Source organism: Carlito syrichta, unplaced genomic scaffold, assembly GCF_000164805.1.
Source record: "Carlito syrichta isolate Samal-C Ts95f unplaced genomic scaffold, Tarsius_syrichta-2.0.1 Scaffold301807, whole genome shotgun sequence".
In the NCBI taxonomy this organism is placed as follows: domain Eukaryota; kingdom Metazoa; phylum Chordata; class Mammalia; order Primates; family Tarsiidae; genus Carlito; species Carlito syrichta.
Genome location: NW_007245903.1, coordinates 480381 through 493284, shown reverse-complemented (window position 1 = coordinate 493284; position 12904 = coordinate 480381). Strand labels below are relative to the sequence as shown.

General features: G+C 40.2%; 2 protein-coding genes across 2 annotated transcripts in view; one reads left to right on the top strand and one right to left on the bottom strand.

The window, feature by feature from the left end:
* Nucleotides 1-12904, bottom strand: part of NT5DC1 (5'-nucleotidase domain containing 1) — a 141980-nt gene that overhangs the window by 102804 nt on the left and 26272 nt on the right. Inside the window, exon 11 of the mRNA XM_021711006.1 lies at nucleotides 11566-11650. Within this exon, the coding sequence (XP_021566681.1) occupies nucleotides 11566-11650 (85 nt within the window). The remainder of the gene's footprint in view (nucleotides 1-11565; nucleotides 11651-12904) is intronic.
* Nucleotides 4090-9680, top strand: COL10A1 (collagen type X alpha 1 chain). Its single transcript, XM_008055271.1, has 2 exons — nucleotides 4090-4240; nucleotides 7810-9680. Exons 1-2 carry the CDS (start codon nucleotides 4090-4092, stop codon nucleotides 9678-9680), a joined length of 2022 nt encoding a protein of 673 aa, XP_008053462.1.

Below are 12904 nucleotides of genomic sequence, written 5' to 3'. Positions count from 1 at the left end.
TCAAGGTCCGCTTATGAGTGAGAACACATGGTACTCTGTTCTTTATTTCTGGGATAAATCACTGAGTATGATCGAATTCAAATCCATCCAAGTTGCTGCAAAGTCCATGTTTATCTTTATGGCTGCATAGTATTCCATTGTGTATATGTACCACATTTTTTTTTTATCCTGTCCAGCTTCCATGAGCAGTATGGTTGGTTCCATGTTTTTGCTATTGTGAACAGATGGATGTGTATGTATGTGTGTTCATATGTCTAGTGTGTGTATGCATCATACATAAGACAGGTAACTGGGGAAATGTGAACTCCATATGGAAATGGTTAATTTTTTCAATATAATGAAGATAACTGCCTTACAGAAAAAGGACTCCTTATCTTTTGGAGAAATGTACTGAGATATTCATCAGTGTAGTGGTGAACAATGGTACAATATATGGGATTTGCTTCAAAATTTGGGGGACAGTGAACAACAAGAGGGTTGAATGACAGTGAGTTGAGATTAGTTTAAGTTGGGAGATAGGTATATAGGCATGCATTGTCACTGTTCTCCCTACTTCTGGGTAAGACTAAAAAGCTCTATAATAAAGTTTAAAAACCATATGAAGACAAACAACAAGATTATATAGCAGATATTAACAGCTGTTAATAGAACACTGATTACACATTCTAACTTAAGAGTCCATCATGATCTCCCAGGAGCTTTTTCAAATTCTGGACTCTGAACTATCACTGTCTTAATGGAAAAGACTGAAAGAACAGTGTCACACCCTTCAGGACTGCAGGAATGGGAGAGAGGCTGAAAATCACTATGTAAGCACCTCAAGGGCAGAGAAGAAGTACTCTTTACCCCATATTAATCTCAATGCCTGGCACTTAGAGGTACTTTTGGTGAATGAATGAATGACCTAGGGATGCGCAAATGAATAGGCAAGCTTAACAGCAGCTAGTGGCTAGATGTGCAAAAAAAATCACTCATTTTTGATATTTTAAAAACTTACTCAGGTTACTGGGCTTAAAGAGCATGGTTCTCTGTTTTAAGTGGAATGGGTTTTCATAAAGCCACAGACTAGTCACTTCAAACAGCTACAAGTAAACACCCAGAATAAAAATAGTTTTAAATACACAATTGGGTGGGGTGTGGCTAGCAAATATTCTGATTCTACAATCTGTTTTGGACAAGACAGTGCTTCTTATGTGACTAACAAAGCAAACAGCAGTCAGATTCCTTGTGCTGAAATAAGTACACTATTTGCAAAAAGGGTTGAACATCCAAAGTTTACCAGTAAAGACACCACATTTTCCAAAACTAAAGGGAAATATAGAATGACAAATATCCCAGATGTTTACATATCCCAGAAAGAAGGCATGCAATCACCTAGTATAGATTTTTTTTTGTCTCTAATAAGTTCTACCATGAGGAACAGCAGAATACCTCCAGCACAAGAACAATCTAATTTGAAAGCTGGGAGGAGCTTAAAAACCGCCTTGTCCAAACTTTTCATTGTGTTGATAAAAAACAGACATCTAGAGAGGTTAAGGAAAAAGTTCTGGAAATAGCTAGGGTAGCCGCAGGTAAACAAATGGTCCACACAGGTACACAGCTACACAGGTATTAAGAGCTGAAAATTAATCTACTGGATGTCCACATGAAAGATAACTAACAGGGTTTCAGTCTCAACTATAAGCAAACAGGAGTATGTGTGCATGTATGTAACCATATACAAAACACTAGAATATATATTTCTAATAATTGCTTTCAAAACAAATTCTTCAACCCAGCCTTCAAGGGCAGTCATGTTACCTCACCTACCTTTTCAAAATCTTGTCGAAATGAACCATAAGCCAATGGAAGGTGGCCACTTTCTCTCACTAATTGTTCATGTGCTCTTGAAGATGTAGCAGAGTACATGTAATTACAAAAGCTAGTCCATATATAATACAAAAATGATGAGAATAATTACAACATTAACTTTTCTATTCTGTTAACCTGAACTGATAAAAGCCTTATTGCATGTATATCTATGGCTATCATATAGACGAATATATAACAATGTAGATTTTTTACTGTGTCAGTCAATAGAAAGCTTAGAAGTGAGAGAAGAGTCAGTGAGATGAGTTATCCATTTACATTTCCACCAAGGGCTACACAAGGATTTAGCTAAAACACACACTGAAAAGGTCCTGCATAGGGGAGGGAAGGGAGAAGAAAAAGGACAAACCTTTATTTCAGCCATTGGTTAAGCAATCAATTATTGATCAATCCCGAATCCATACTACATTTATTCTACAGAGATACAAAAATTATGTATCCATGCCGGTGTACGAAATTCTCTTTCTCAACTAGTTCACCTGTATAATCAATTTGATCTAGATCCAAAATGATGAAATTAAATAAGATATAAAATTTGGGCTCTCAATTTCCTGTCTTTCCTAGATTTTTTAGGATCCCGAAAGTTGATTTTAAGAGTGCCCTAATATTGTTAAAGAGACTCTAACTATGAAATTGACAACATTAACATTTACTTCGACCTTTGGGGAAAAAATATTTCTAATTAGGATGATTCAAGATCCCCAAAAGAAATTGCAAGATAAACCAATGATATTTGTGAAAGCCAAAAGCAAAGTTTGAAAAATCATTTTTGTTCTGAAATAAACATAGCAACCTTATATAAGTAAACATGAGATTACCAAGATAAGGGGTATTTGCAAACACTACTGCAACTCTAAAGTAAATTGAAATTTAAGCAAGAAAATCTGAAGCCATTTACTGAATACAGGGTAGCTGTGAAGAAAGAATCAAAATCCTTCAGCAATTATATTGTTAACTCTACTCTCAAATTCACATATGTCTCTGTCTAAAAGTTTAAAAATATTTAATATGCTATATTTTAGATTTCTCTTATTAACTTACACTAAAAACATGAAATGCAAAACAGCATACTGAGATTTTCACCATTTTGTTTCTTTCTCTCAAGCCTAAAAGTAAGTTAAAAGTTGGTGTAAACTATTTAAAAAAAAAATTAGGGACAATGATAGACACACTGATGGCTTTATGTAATAATTGAAGAATTTAGATGATGGTTTAAATCCAAACCCCTCCCCAAATAATTCTTCATCTAATTTTACATACTACCAAATACTTTCAATCAAATAACACAACAACATGATTTTCAAAAATAAAAAGAGGATGTCATCATTCCATCACAAACTAGCCTGAACACTGGAATAACAACTTCTAAAATAAAATCTCAGAAAAAGATGGTGACTGGTTAAAACTATTAATATACATTTTTAAGACAAAGAATTTATTTTTCAATAAGAAAACAAGGAAAAAGAGAGCCCAGTTTGATCATGTGTGCCTGTCCAATAGAACTTTCCACCATAATTAGTGCTTGCCACCTCTGAGGGGAGGAGCCTAAGCTCAGGGTAACCTCATGTCGGAAGAGAAAAACAGTATAAATACCACAGTGCAGCTCTGGAAAGGCACCTTCTGCACGGCTCACCTGGGCAGAGAAGCTTCAGAAAGTTGCCCAGACACCTCTCACCAGGACCCCAGCGCACAGGTAATCTCTGCTTATGGTGCACCTCCATGCTAGCTTGCTTGGAGACAATCTCCAATGATTTAAGGTTCTCTCTGTGACTTTAAAAAATGGCTTTCTACTAAAATGCACTCAGAAAGTCTTATTTGTATCTGTCTATATATGATAGTCCTAATAAAACCATATTGTACAGATTTGTCCTAATCTGAATGTCAGTGTATTTTGAAACTACTGGATATTCAGGCTATGTCAAAGATCCTGAATTATTTAATACAGATATCCAATAATGATGTCTCTTTTTCTTTTTGTAAATCACTTTATTTTTACTTGATTATTTGAATGTGTCTTCCAAAAACAACTAAGACATATATTCACAAGAGTACAAAATAATCTCTTGTTAATTTGTGGAATATATTCAAAATATATAGGATGGGATAAAAAAAAGTAGACAACTGTATAAAGAATTCACCTGTAAGTTAGAATTTAAAACAGGCCAATAACAAAATTGCATACAACTATCCTTTTCTGTTTTTCAGAATCCAGCTGAGAATATGCTGCCACAAATAGCCTTCTTGCTGCTAATGTCCTTGAATCTGGTTCATGGGTTTTATGCCGAACGATACCAAACACCTACCGGCATAAAAGGCCCCCAGTCTAACACCAAGACACAGTTCTTCATTCCCTATGCCATCAAGAGCAAAGGTAAGTCAAGTCATGCACTCTGCTTTGTGAGCCAATTCCTGGGGCATTCTGCAGTCTTGATAATCACTTTAACCAAATACCTTTAATGATGTTAAGTATTTTCAAACTTCTAAATGGGCCCAAATTATTACAACAAAGTGATGTGTGAAAAAGCAGGTCTATTCAAGAATATTAGTATCCCTTATACAATGAGCACAGTAAGAAAGTATACACCTGAAAGTACAGTAGAAAAATGTATCTGGAGAATATCAGCAACCTTTATGTGTAGAAATGTTTTCTTCAAATGTTTTCTCCATAAATAGCTACACAAATCCAGAAATATTAATATAATCAATATTAATCAAGCTTAAAAATTTTAAACTAAAAATAATTGCCAGTTGTGCAAAGAAAGTAGCAGGGTTATATATCTAACTACTTAAAGATTTACTCTTAAAGCCCATTCAACTAGCCCAAAAATAGACACGAAATTGGGTCTTAGCAAATAAAGCCTGATGCTCTCTCAAACGAATTTAATAGGCAAATTAAGAATTCTCATGATGATTTATACACTTTATATATAGTTTAGTGGTAAAATGCACAGACCTAGCTGCTACATACCAGATGTGTGATCTCAGAAAAGTTATTTATCCACCCTGTGCCCTGGTTTCCTCATTTGTAAAGCAAGGAACAGCCATCTCACGGGCTGCCGTGGAGTTTAAATGAATTATTATGTATCAAGTGCATTAAGTGTTGCTGTTGCTTCTGCTGCTGATGCTGCTACTTCTATTACTCCCAGGTCTACTAAGCTGTTCTACCAGCACAGCCTTATTTTCTTCTAGACTCTGGTTCTCATCTATCTCTGTCCAGCTTTCTCGTATACTGTGAAGAGAACTGAGACAATACATATAAAGTATTTTTTTTTTTTTTGAATTGGAGTCTCACTGTCGCCTAGACTGGAGTGCAGTGGCCGCTCCCGGCCACCGCAGCCTCGACCTCCTGGGCTCCAGCGATCCTTCCACCTCAGCCTTCCAAGTAGCCAGAATTACAGGCGCGCGCTACCACGCCCGGCTGATTTTTTGATTTATTGTAGAGATGAGGTCTCGCTGCCCAGGTGGGTCTTGAACCTGTGGGCTCAAGCAATCCACTCACCTCAGCCTCTCCAAGGCGCGGGATTACAGGCTGAGCCACGGAGCCCAGCTAGAGATTCTTAAAGAAGGGAAAACTCTAGGCCTTACATTCACCAATTCCACTGATTAACATCTGATACAAACTGCCTATAAAACAGTTGCTGAATAACATAAACTGTTTGCAGGTTTCAAATTTCTTTTCTGTAATATTTTTCATTTTAGTTATATATTTTATCCTGTAAATAAAGCAAAGGATATTTGCTATGAACTTTAAATATTATACTTTTGGGAAAAAACGTTTTGAGCAAATGAAACAGGATATTTTTTTAAAGAAGAAAGATAAAATTTAAAATATTTCACAAAAGTTAACCTAATATTTAAAAATAAACGCACAGGCGCACAACAGATACTCTTGAATGTCTCTCAAAGGATAAACAAACTTAAAAGCTAGGAAAGAAAAATAACAGGCAAAGAAACTTTCTATTTTCCTCAAAGCAACAAATGCAATTTGAAATGCTCTGACAAGCAGCACTGGATTCAGTAGCCTCAATGATCACAAATTCAGACTTTTTTATTCCTTGCTAAGATCACAGTAAACAGTCTTGAATTAAAAATAAAATGCACTTTTTAAAAGGTTACAAATATTTCTACCTTCCCCATGAATACACTGCATCATCTTGGCTATTTTTGCAGAACATGTAAAAATATCTTGCTAACAAATGAAAAGTTCAGAAGTTGCATTTAAACTACTAAATCCACCCTGGTCCCTTTTTTGACAACACAAGGTAGAAACTCAACTACATGATCACTCATTAGTGGGCATGAATACACAGTAAAGAACACAAAAGGCGACAGTTTACATAGGTAAAAGATTAAGCTGATAACAAACTCAAAGAGTCCTATGCAATTCCTCTTCAACACAACCTAGAAGAGAGTTCAGCCAGACATACTACATTGTGCTGCAGAGAATTTCACAGGTACCACATTCTGACACATCTTTCAGTTTGTGGCATTTCAGGAAGTTAGCAGTAGGGAGTCGTTTTCCCTTGATGATACGCCACCCTAATCCTGAATGAATTTAATTTTTCAAATGACAAGTTACAAACAGGGGCTGCCCCCAAAGACTTAACAGAAGTCAATTTTTTTCTTGCACTGAGTTTGAAGACCCATTAGGACAATTTTTTCCAAGTGACAAAGATCACCTTGTCACTGGAGTTTTAACTGCAAATGGTGCCCAATGCAGTAATTTTCATTGACTTTTTTATCCTCTTTATTTTAACAGAAAAACAGATTTCCAATTAGACTGAGACAATTCTCAGTCATGAACATGATCCTTATAATCAGATTCTGAAACAAACCTCAATCTAACATAGTTTTCATTTTTGAAAATTTGCTATTTTATTCAAAACCACTAAGAAATTCCAGATCAATCAATGAGATCTTGGCTAATATGTGGAAATTTTTTACAAACATACATTTTTCTCACAGTCTTCTTCCTGATATCATTTTCTGAAAATCCATGGAAAAAACTCTGTAATTAAATGTTTATAAATTGAAATACAACTCTAACTGGTACAAAACATAAAAATACCAAAATCGAAGACAATTACTTTCCTTCAGTGTCTCTAGTTCAGTGATTTGCTCTGTATTTCAAGTACAGCAAATGCTTGTCAACTCTCAGGGTGTCACAACCCTTCCCCACTCCACACTTGTAACCCAAGAGCATGTTCTACTCATGGGCACTAAATAAGTGATGTTCCAGTTAAGTTTAGTTTATCAGGTCAATGAACTCACAGTTCTATGAATTAAACGATATTTACTTGTATTTAGATAAGCACTTCAGTATTATTTTATGCACCTTCCCATTATGTCTAATTCTCTAATTCTTTGTTTCAATTTTAATACAATCATGGAGAACATAAGAGCTCGGTAATACTGAGGCTAAAAAAAAAAAGTCAACCTAAATCCATGTTTAGCAGGACCATGGAAGATGTAAATTAGGTGTAGTTCTGTTTGTTGTTCATGTCTGACAGGACAACCTTGTGAGGGAAAACTGCTATAGCTCATAAACATTTTCTCCCTTATCTGTACTTGTCTTTTTCTGCCTTTAGAGTCTCTCAAATATCTCCCCCCGCCCCACTTTTCTTTCTAGGTAGATAATTTTCTCAAACAAATGTGATAACTTTACCCCCACTGCACTCATTCTATGGCAAGTCTTCAACTCCAGCTTATTTTTGTGGATCATTAAGCTGTAATGATAGTATTGTGGTCACCATGGTTTTGTGAAACCATCTCCTCTAGCAGTGTTTCTTAAAACAGTATAAAGTATGTCACCTAAAACCACTTCAGACTGGTCTGCCTACATGGAATGAATGACACTGCAATGTCCTGTCCCAGTTTGTATTCTGAGAAGCAGTGGTTATGTCTACTGTACTAACCTGGTGTACTGGGTATGTCTTTCAGGAATACCAGTAAGGGGAGAGCAAGGCCTCCCTGGTCCACCAGGCCCCGCTGGACCTCGAGGGCACCCAGGTCCTTCTGGACCACCAGGAAAACCAGGCTACGGAAGCCCTGGACTTCAAGGGGAACCCGGGTTGCCAGGACCACCAGGGCCATCAGCCACTGGGAAGCCAGGTTTGCCAGGAATCCCAGGAAAATCAGGGGAGAGAGGACCATATGGACCCAAAGGAGATATTGGACCAGCTGGCTTACCAGGACCCCGGGGCCCGCCAGGGCCTCCTGGAATCCCAGGCCCAGCTGGACTTTCAGTGTCAGGAAAACCTGGGCAACAGGGACCTGCAGGGGTCCCAGGACCTAGGGGCTTTCCTGGAGAAAAGGGGACACCGGGCGTTCCTGGTGTGAGTGGACAGAAAGGGGAACCGGGATATAGTGCTCCTGGCCGCCCAGGTGAGAGAGGCCTTCCAGGCCCTCAGGGCCCCATGGGGCCACCTGGCACTCCTGGAGTGGGGAAAAGAGGTGAGAATGGGTTCCCAGGCCAGCCAGGCATCAAAGGTGATCGAGGTTTCCCAGGAGAACGTGGACCTCCTGGCCTCCCTGGTCCCCGAGGCCCCCCTGGGGAACAAGGACCAGAAGGTATCGGGAAGCCGGGAGCAGTGGGGACCCCTGGCCAGCCAGGAATTCCAGGTACAAAAGGATTCCCTGGGGCTCCAGGACCAGCGGGGCCCCCAGGGGCACCTGGCTTTGGGAAACCAGGTTTGCCAGGCCTGAAGGGGCAAAGAGGACCTGCTGGCCTTCCCGGGGGCCTGGGTGCCAAAGGGGAGCAAGGGCCAGCAGGTCATCCTGGGGAACCCGGTCTGCCTGGACCCCCTGGAAGCACGGGACCCCAAGGACCGAAAGGCATCCCAGGCAGCCACGGTCTCCCAGGCCCCAAAGGCGAGGCAGGGCTGGTTGGGCCTGCAGGACACCCTGGGGCTAAGGGTGAGAGGGGCTCTCCAGGGTTGGATGGAAAGCCAGGGTACCCAGGAGAACCAGGCCTCAGGGGTCCCAAGGGTAGCCCGGGGTTGCCAGGCCCAAAAGGTGACCCTGGCGTTGCAGGGCCACCTGGTCTCTCAGGTCCCATGGGCCCAGCAGGGGCCAAGGGGGTGCCTGGACACAGTGGTGAGGCTGGCCCAAGAGGTGCCCCTGGAATTCCAGGCACCAGAGGCCCCATTGGGCCACCAGGCATCCCTGGATTCCCAGGATCTAAGGGGGACCCAGGAACCCCAGGTCCTCCTGGCCCAGCCGGCATAGCAACAAAGGGCCTCAGTGGACCCACAGGGCCACCAGGGCCTCCAGGTCCAAGAGGCCATGCTGGAGAGCCCGGCCTCCCAGGGCCCCCCGGTCTCCCTGGCCCTCCAGGGCAGGCGGTCCTACCAGAGGGTTTCATAAAGGCGGGCCAGAGGCCCCTTGTGAGTGCCAATCAAGGTGTGACAGGCATGCCTGTGTCTGCCTTCACCGTCATCCTCTCCAAAGCTTACCCAGCCATAGGGGCCCCCATCCCATTCGACAAGATTCTATACAACAGGCAGCAGCACTACGACCCGAGGACTGGGATCTTCACCTGCAGGGTGCCTGGAATCTACTACTTCTCTTATCATGTGCATGTGAAGGGGACTCATGCATGGGTGGGCCTGTATAAGAATGGCACCCCAGTGATGTACACCTACGACGAGTACTCCAAGGGCTACCTGGACCAGGCGTCTGGCAGTGCCATCATCGACCTCGCGGAAAGCGACCAGGTGTGGCTACAGCTGCCCAATGCAGAGTCCAATGGCCTGTACTCCTCCGAGTATGTCCACTCCTCCTTCTCTGGGTTCCTGGTGGCTCCCATGTGAGCACATGCCCATGGAGCTCATCTGAACCTTCGGCTTGGAAAGGCATCCCCCACCCCGCCCCGCCCCACAGAGTGCAGATGGAGGTAGGCTGAAAGGAACGTGAGCAGTTTTTATTTTCCAAAGCACAGATGTGAGCTGTAGACTAACAAGTCTCCCCCCGGAAAAGCGAGCAGGAAGGTAGACAATATGTGAAGACCTTTCGAATTTCTAGTCAGCAATTCTAAGGCCCTTCAAAGTTTTCTGTGAACTCCTTCAATATTTAAAAATTTTACCATAGAAGTCTTGCTAAGTTAAAAAAAAAAAAGTAGAAGACTCTACATTATGCTAAATTTGATTTTGGAAACTCAGTATTTCTTTCTAAAACAAGTCAATTAAAATGAGAGCTTCTAGGAAACATTCAAGAGGTATCATATAACTTTACAGAACAAAATACTTGAATATTCAAATTTAAAAGACACTGTAGACCCTAAGATATTTCTGATGGTGCATTACTCTGAGGCCTACATGGCCTCTTTCATCAAGATCTATTCAAATATACAGGTGCATAAAGAAACAAAATATTGTGCTGAAGTCAATCTGAAATGCAAGGTGCTTTAGTCCATGGACCTTTTCAGACTTTTCTGTGATTGCAGAGAAGCTTTGTATCTACCCAGCAAAACTTGTGAACAGGTGTCTGATCTACTCTTATTTATTTAACACAAGTGTGACTAATTTGGTTTCCATAATTCCTTACTGAATCTTATGTGATATGATTTTGTGGGTTGACAGAACATTAATGTATGTACCTTGTGCCTTCCATTCCAGTGAAAACTATAATTAATGTCAAGGGCTTCAAAATTTGACTAGAAGTAAAGAGATATTATTTATTTTTGCTCTGTACTGTATTTTTATATTGCTGTGTAAAACTTTTAAGCTGTGCCTCACTTATTAAAGCATGAAATGTTTTACCTACTCCTTATTTACAACGCAATAAAATAACATCAAGAAATTTTTATGTTGAATTTATTTGAAAGCAGCAATTTGCTGTTCTCAACAGTTCTTTTAAGGCTTTTCATTTTACAAAGTTACTTTAAAAAAGTAACAATAAAGTGGTGGGTGGCTTTTATGGTTGTCCTGGGTATGCGCCTCTACTGGGAATGGGCATCTCCACACACCCAAGCAGTCAGTGTGGCCCGTGAAAGGGACCCCACAGAGCCACTGGTGACCTGTGAGCCAGGGTCACAGGGTGATGAGTGGGCACAGAGAGGTGACACAATCGTCCCAAGGCAGTGATTTTCTTCTGGGAGGGAAAGAAGCAGGTAGCAGAGAAATATGTAGTTTGAACAAATATTCTGCAGTTACTATGGGGGGGGACAAAAAACCTCAAATTATCTTTTGAAGGGCGGGTCCTCTGTAATACAGGCTTCTCCCGTGAGGTTCTAGAAACCCATCAGCATCAGTGGATCACCTAGTGTTGTTGTGTGAGGCTGCAAAACACTGAAACAATCTCCCCCCACCAAAAAAAAATTCACTGAAGCCAACAATGCTAGCTGGTACACTATCAGTGTATTATCATACTAACAGTCATGGTGTCACCAGTCTTCATGCCCAAGCCAGGAAAGAGCAAAGCTGGAGCCTCAGTGGCAGGGAGTCCCCAGAATGGCCCTCTTGGCAGGCATGGAAAAGACAGGTTAACAGCATAGCTTAGGGTCCCAGCAATGATGGTCAGGAAACAAGCATGAGTAGAAGACCCAGGAAAGTATCTGCAGAACCAACCTTATAACAATATTCAAAGTCAGATCAGAGCTCAAGTGAGAAGCCTGGAAGAGCAGGCGACTTCCCACTAGTTCACTAGACACATATTATTTAACAAACATTTACTGGAGCCTCTCTTCATGTTACTCACCCTTAAAGGCTGACATTTTATAATTGTGTTGTATACCGGCAACAATGTCCTTCCAAAAATCAAATGTTTTTTGACCATTGTTCTGCTAAAAAAAAATTTAAAAATCCCAAATGTAACAGATGCAATAATTCTGTTTTGATACTGTTTTTATTCTATTTGGTAGAAAATGCTGGCAAACAATTACAATACAGACGGTTCCCGACTTAACGATGAACTGACTTAAACAAATGTTTTTGATTTTATGATGGTGCAAGTGATACAGATTCAGCAGAAACTGTGCTTTGAGTATCCAAAAACAATTGTTTCTCACCTGCAGTACAATATTCAATAAATCTCATGAGATAGTCAATACTTTAATATAAAAATAGGCTTGTGGGAAACGATTTTGCCCAACTGTAGGCTAATGTAAGTATTTTGAGTACATTTAAGGCAGATCGATTAAATTATGATGTTGGGTAGGTTGAGTGTATTAAATGAACTTCCAACTTGCAATGGATTTTCAGTACTTAACCCCATCGTTAAGTCAAGGAACACAGGTATATTCTATATCCTATATTGTAAGACAGGAATTTATGTTCTAGGGAACTTAATAGGTTAATAAAGTTTTCATTCTTCTAAGTGTATTTTATAAAGAGAAATCTTACACATACATATACATACATGTCACTAAATACTAATATAGCTTATGAAACCCAAATAAAATAAAAATTTCCACTCATTAGAAAGTCTAAAAATTACAAAATTATATAAATCATTATAAAATATTTTAAACAGATAAGCAAATTTCCAATATTAGTTTCTAAGACTATGTGTTCTTAACATACTGTGACATCAGTGGGGCTAAGAAGCCTGAAGCTCTAATGGTTACTTTAGAATTCAGTGCACATTTGACCTAAATTATAATATAAAAGAGCAGCAAGTCTCTATAGGGGGGATGAATGAAGTTCCAAATCCAAAATGTTTATCATTTTTATTAAGATTTTTTAAAAACCAGAAAGCAAATAAATATGACATTAAAACACACAACCCTTCATCTGCTACAGGGTACTTCTTTGGGTTACCTGGCATTGTTTTAAACAAAGTGGCTCTTTGCGTCATATAAACCATTGTCCTCTATGTGTATTTCTCCCCTTGAAACACCGCAAGGAGAAGGGGCAGATGGACTAAGCAAGACTGAGGAACTCCTATGTCTACTAGCAATATTTCTATGACTATTAGCAAATATCATCCTGAAATAAAATCTGTGGTCGGGCTCGGTGGCTCAGCCTGTAATCCTGCACCTTTGGGAGGCCGAGGTGAGTGGATTGCCTGAGCCTGCGGGTTCGAGACCCGCCTGGGC

What these genes read in the sequence shown, in the direction of transcription:
- COL10A1 (XM_008055271.1), top strand. Translation starts at nt 4,090, where the DNA reads ATGCTGCCACAAATAGCCTTCTTGCTGCTAATGTCCTTGAATCTGGTT. An exon ending in CTATGCCATCAAGAGCAAAG is followed by an intron (nt 4,241 to 7,809) that starts GTAAGTCAAGTC and finishes TATGTCTTTCAG; the next exon opens with GAATACCAGTAAGGGGAGAG.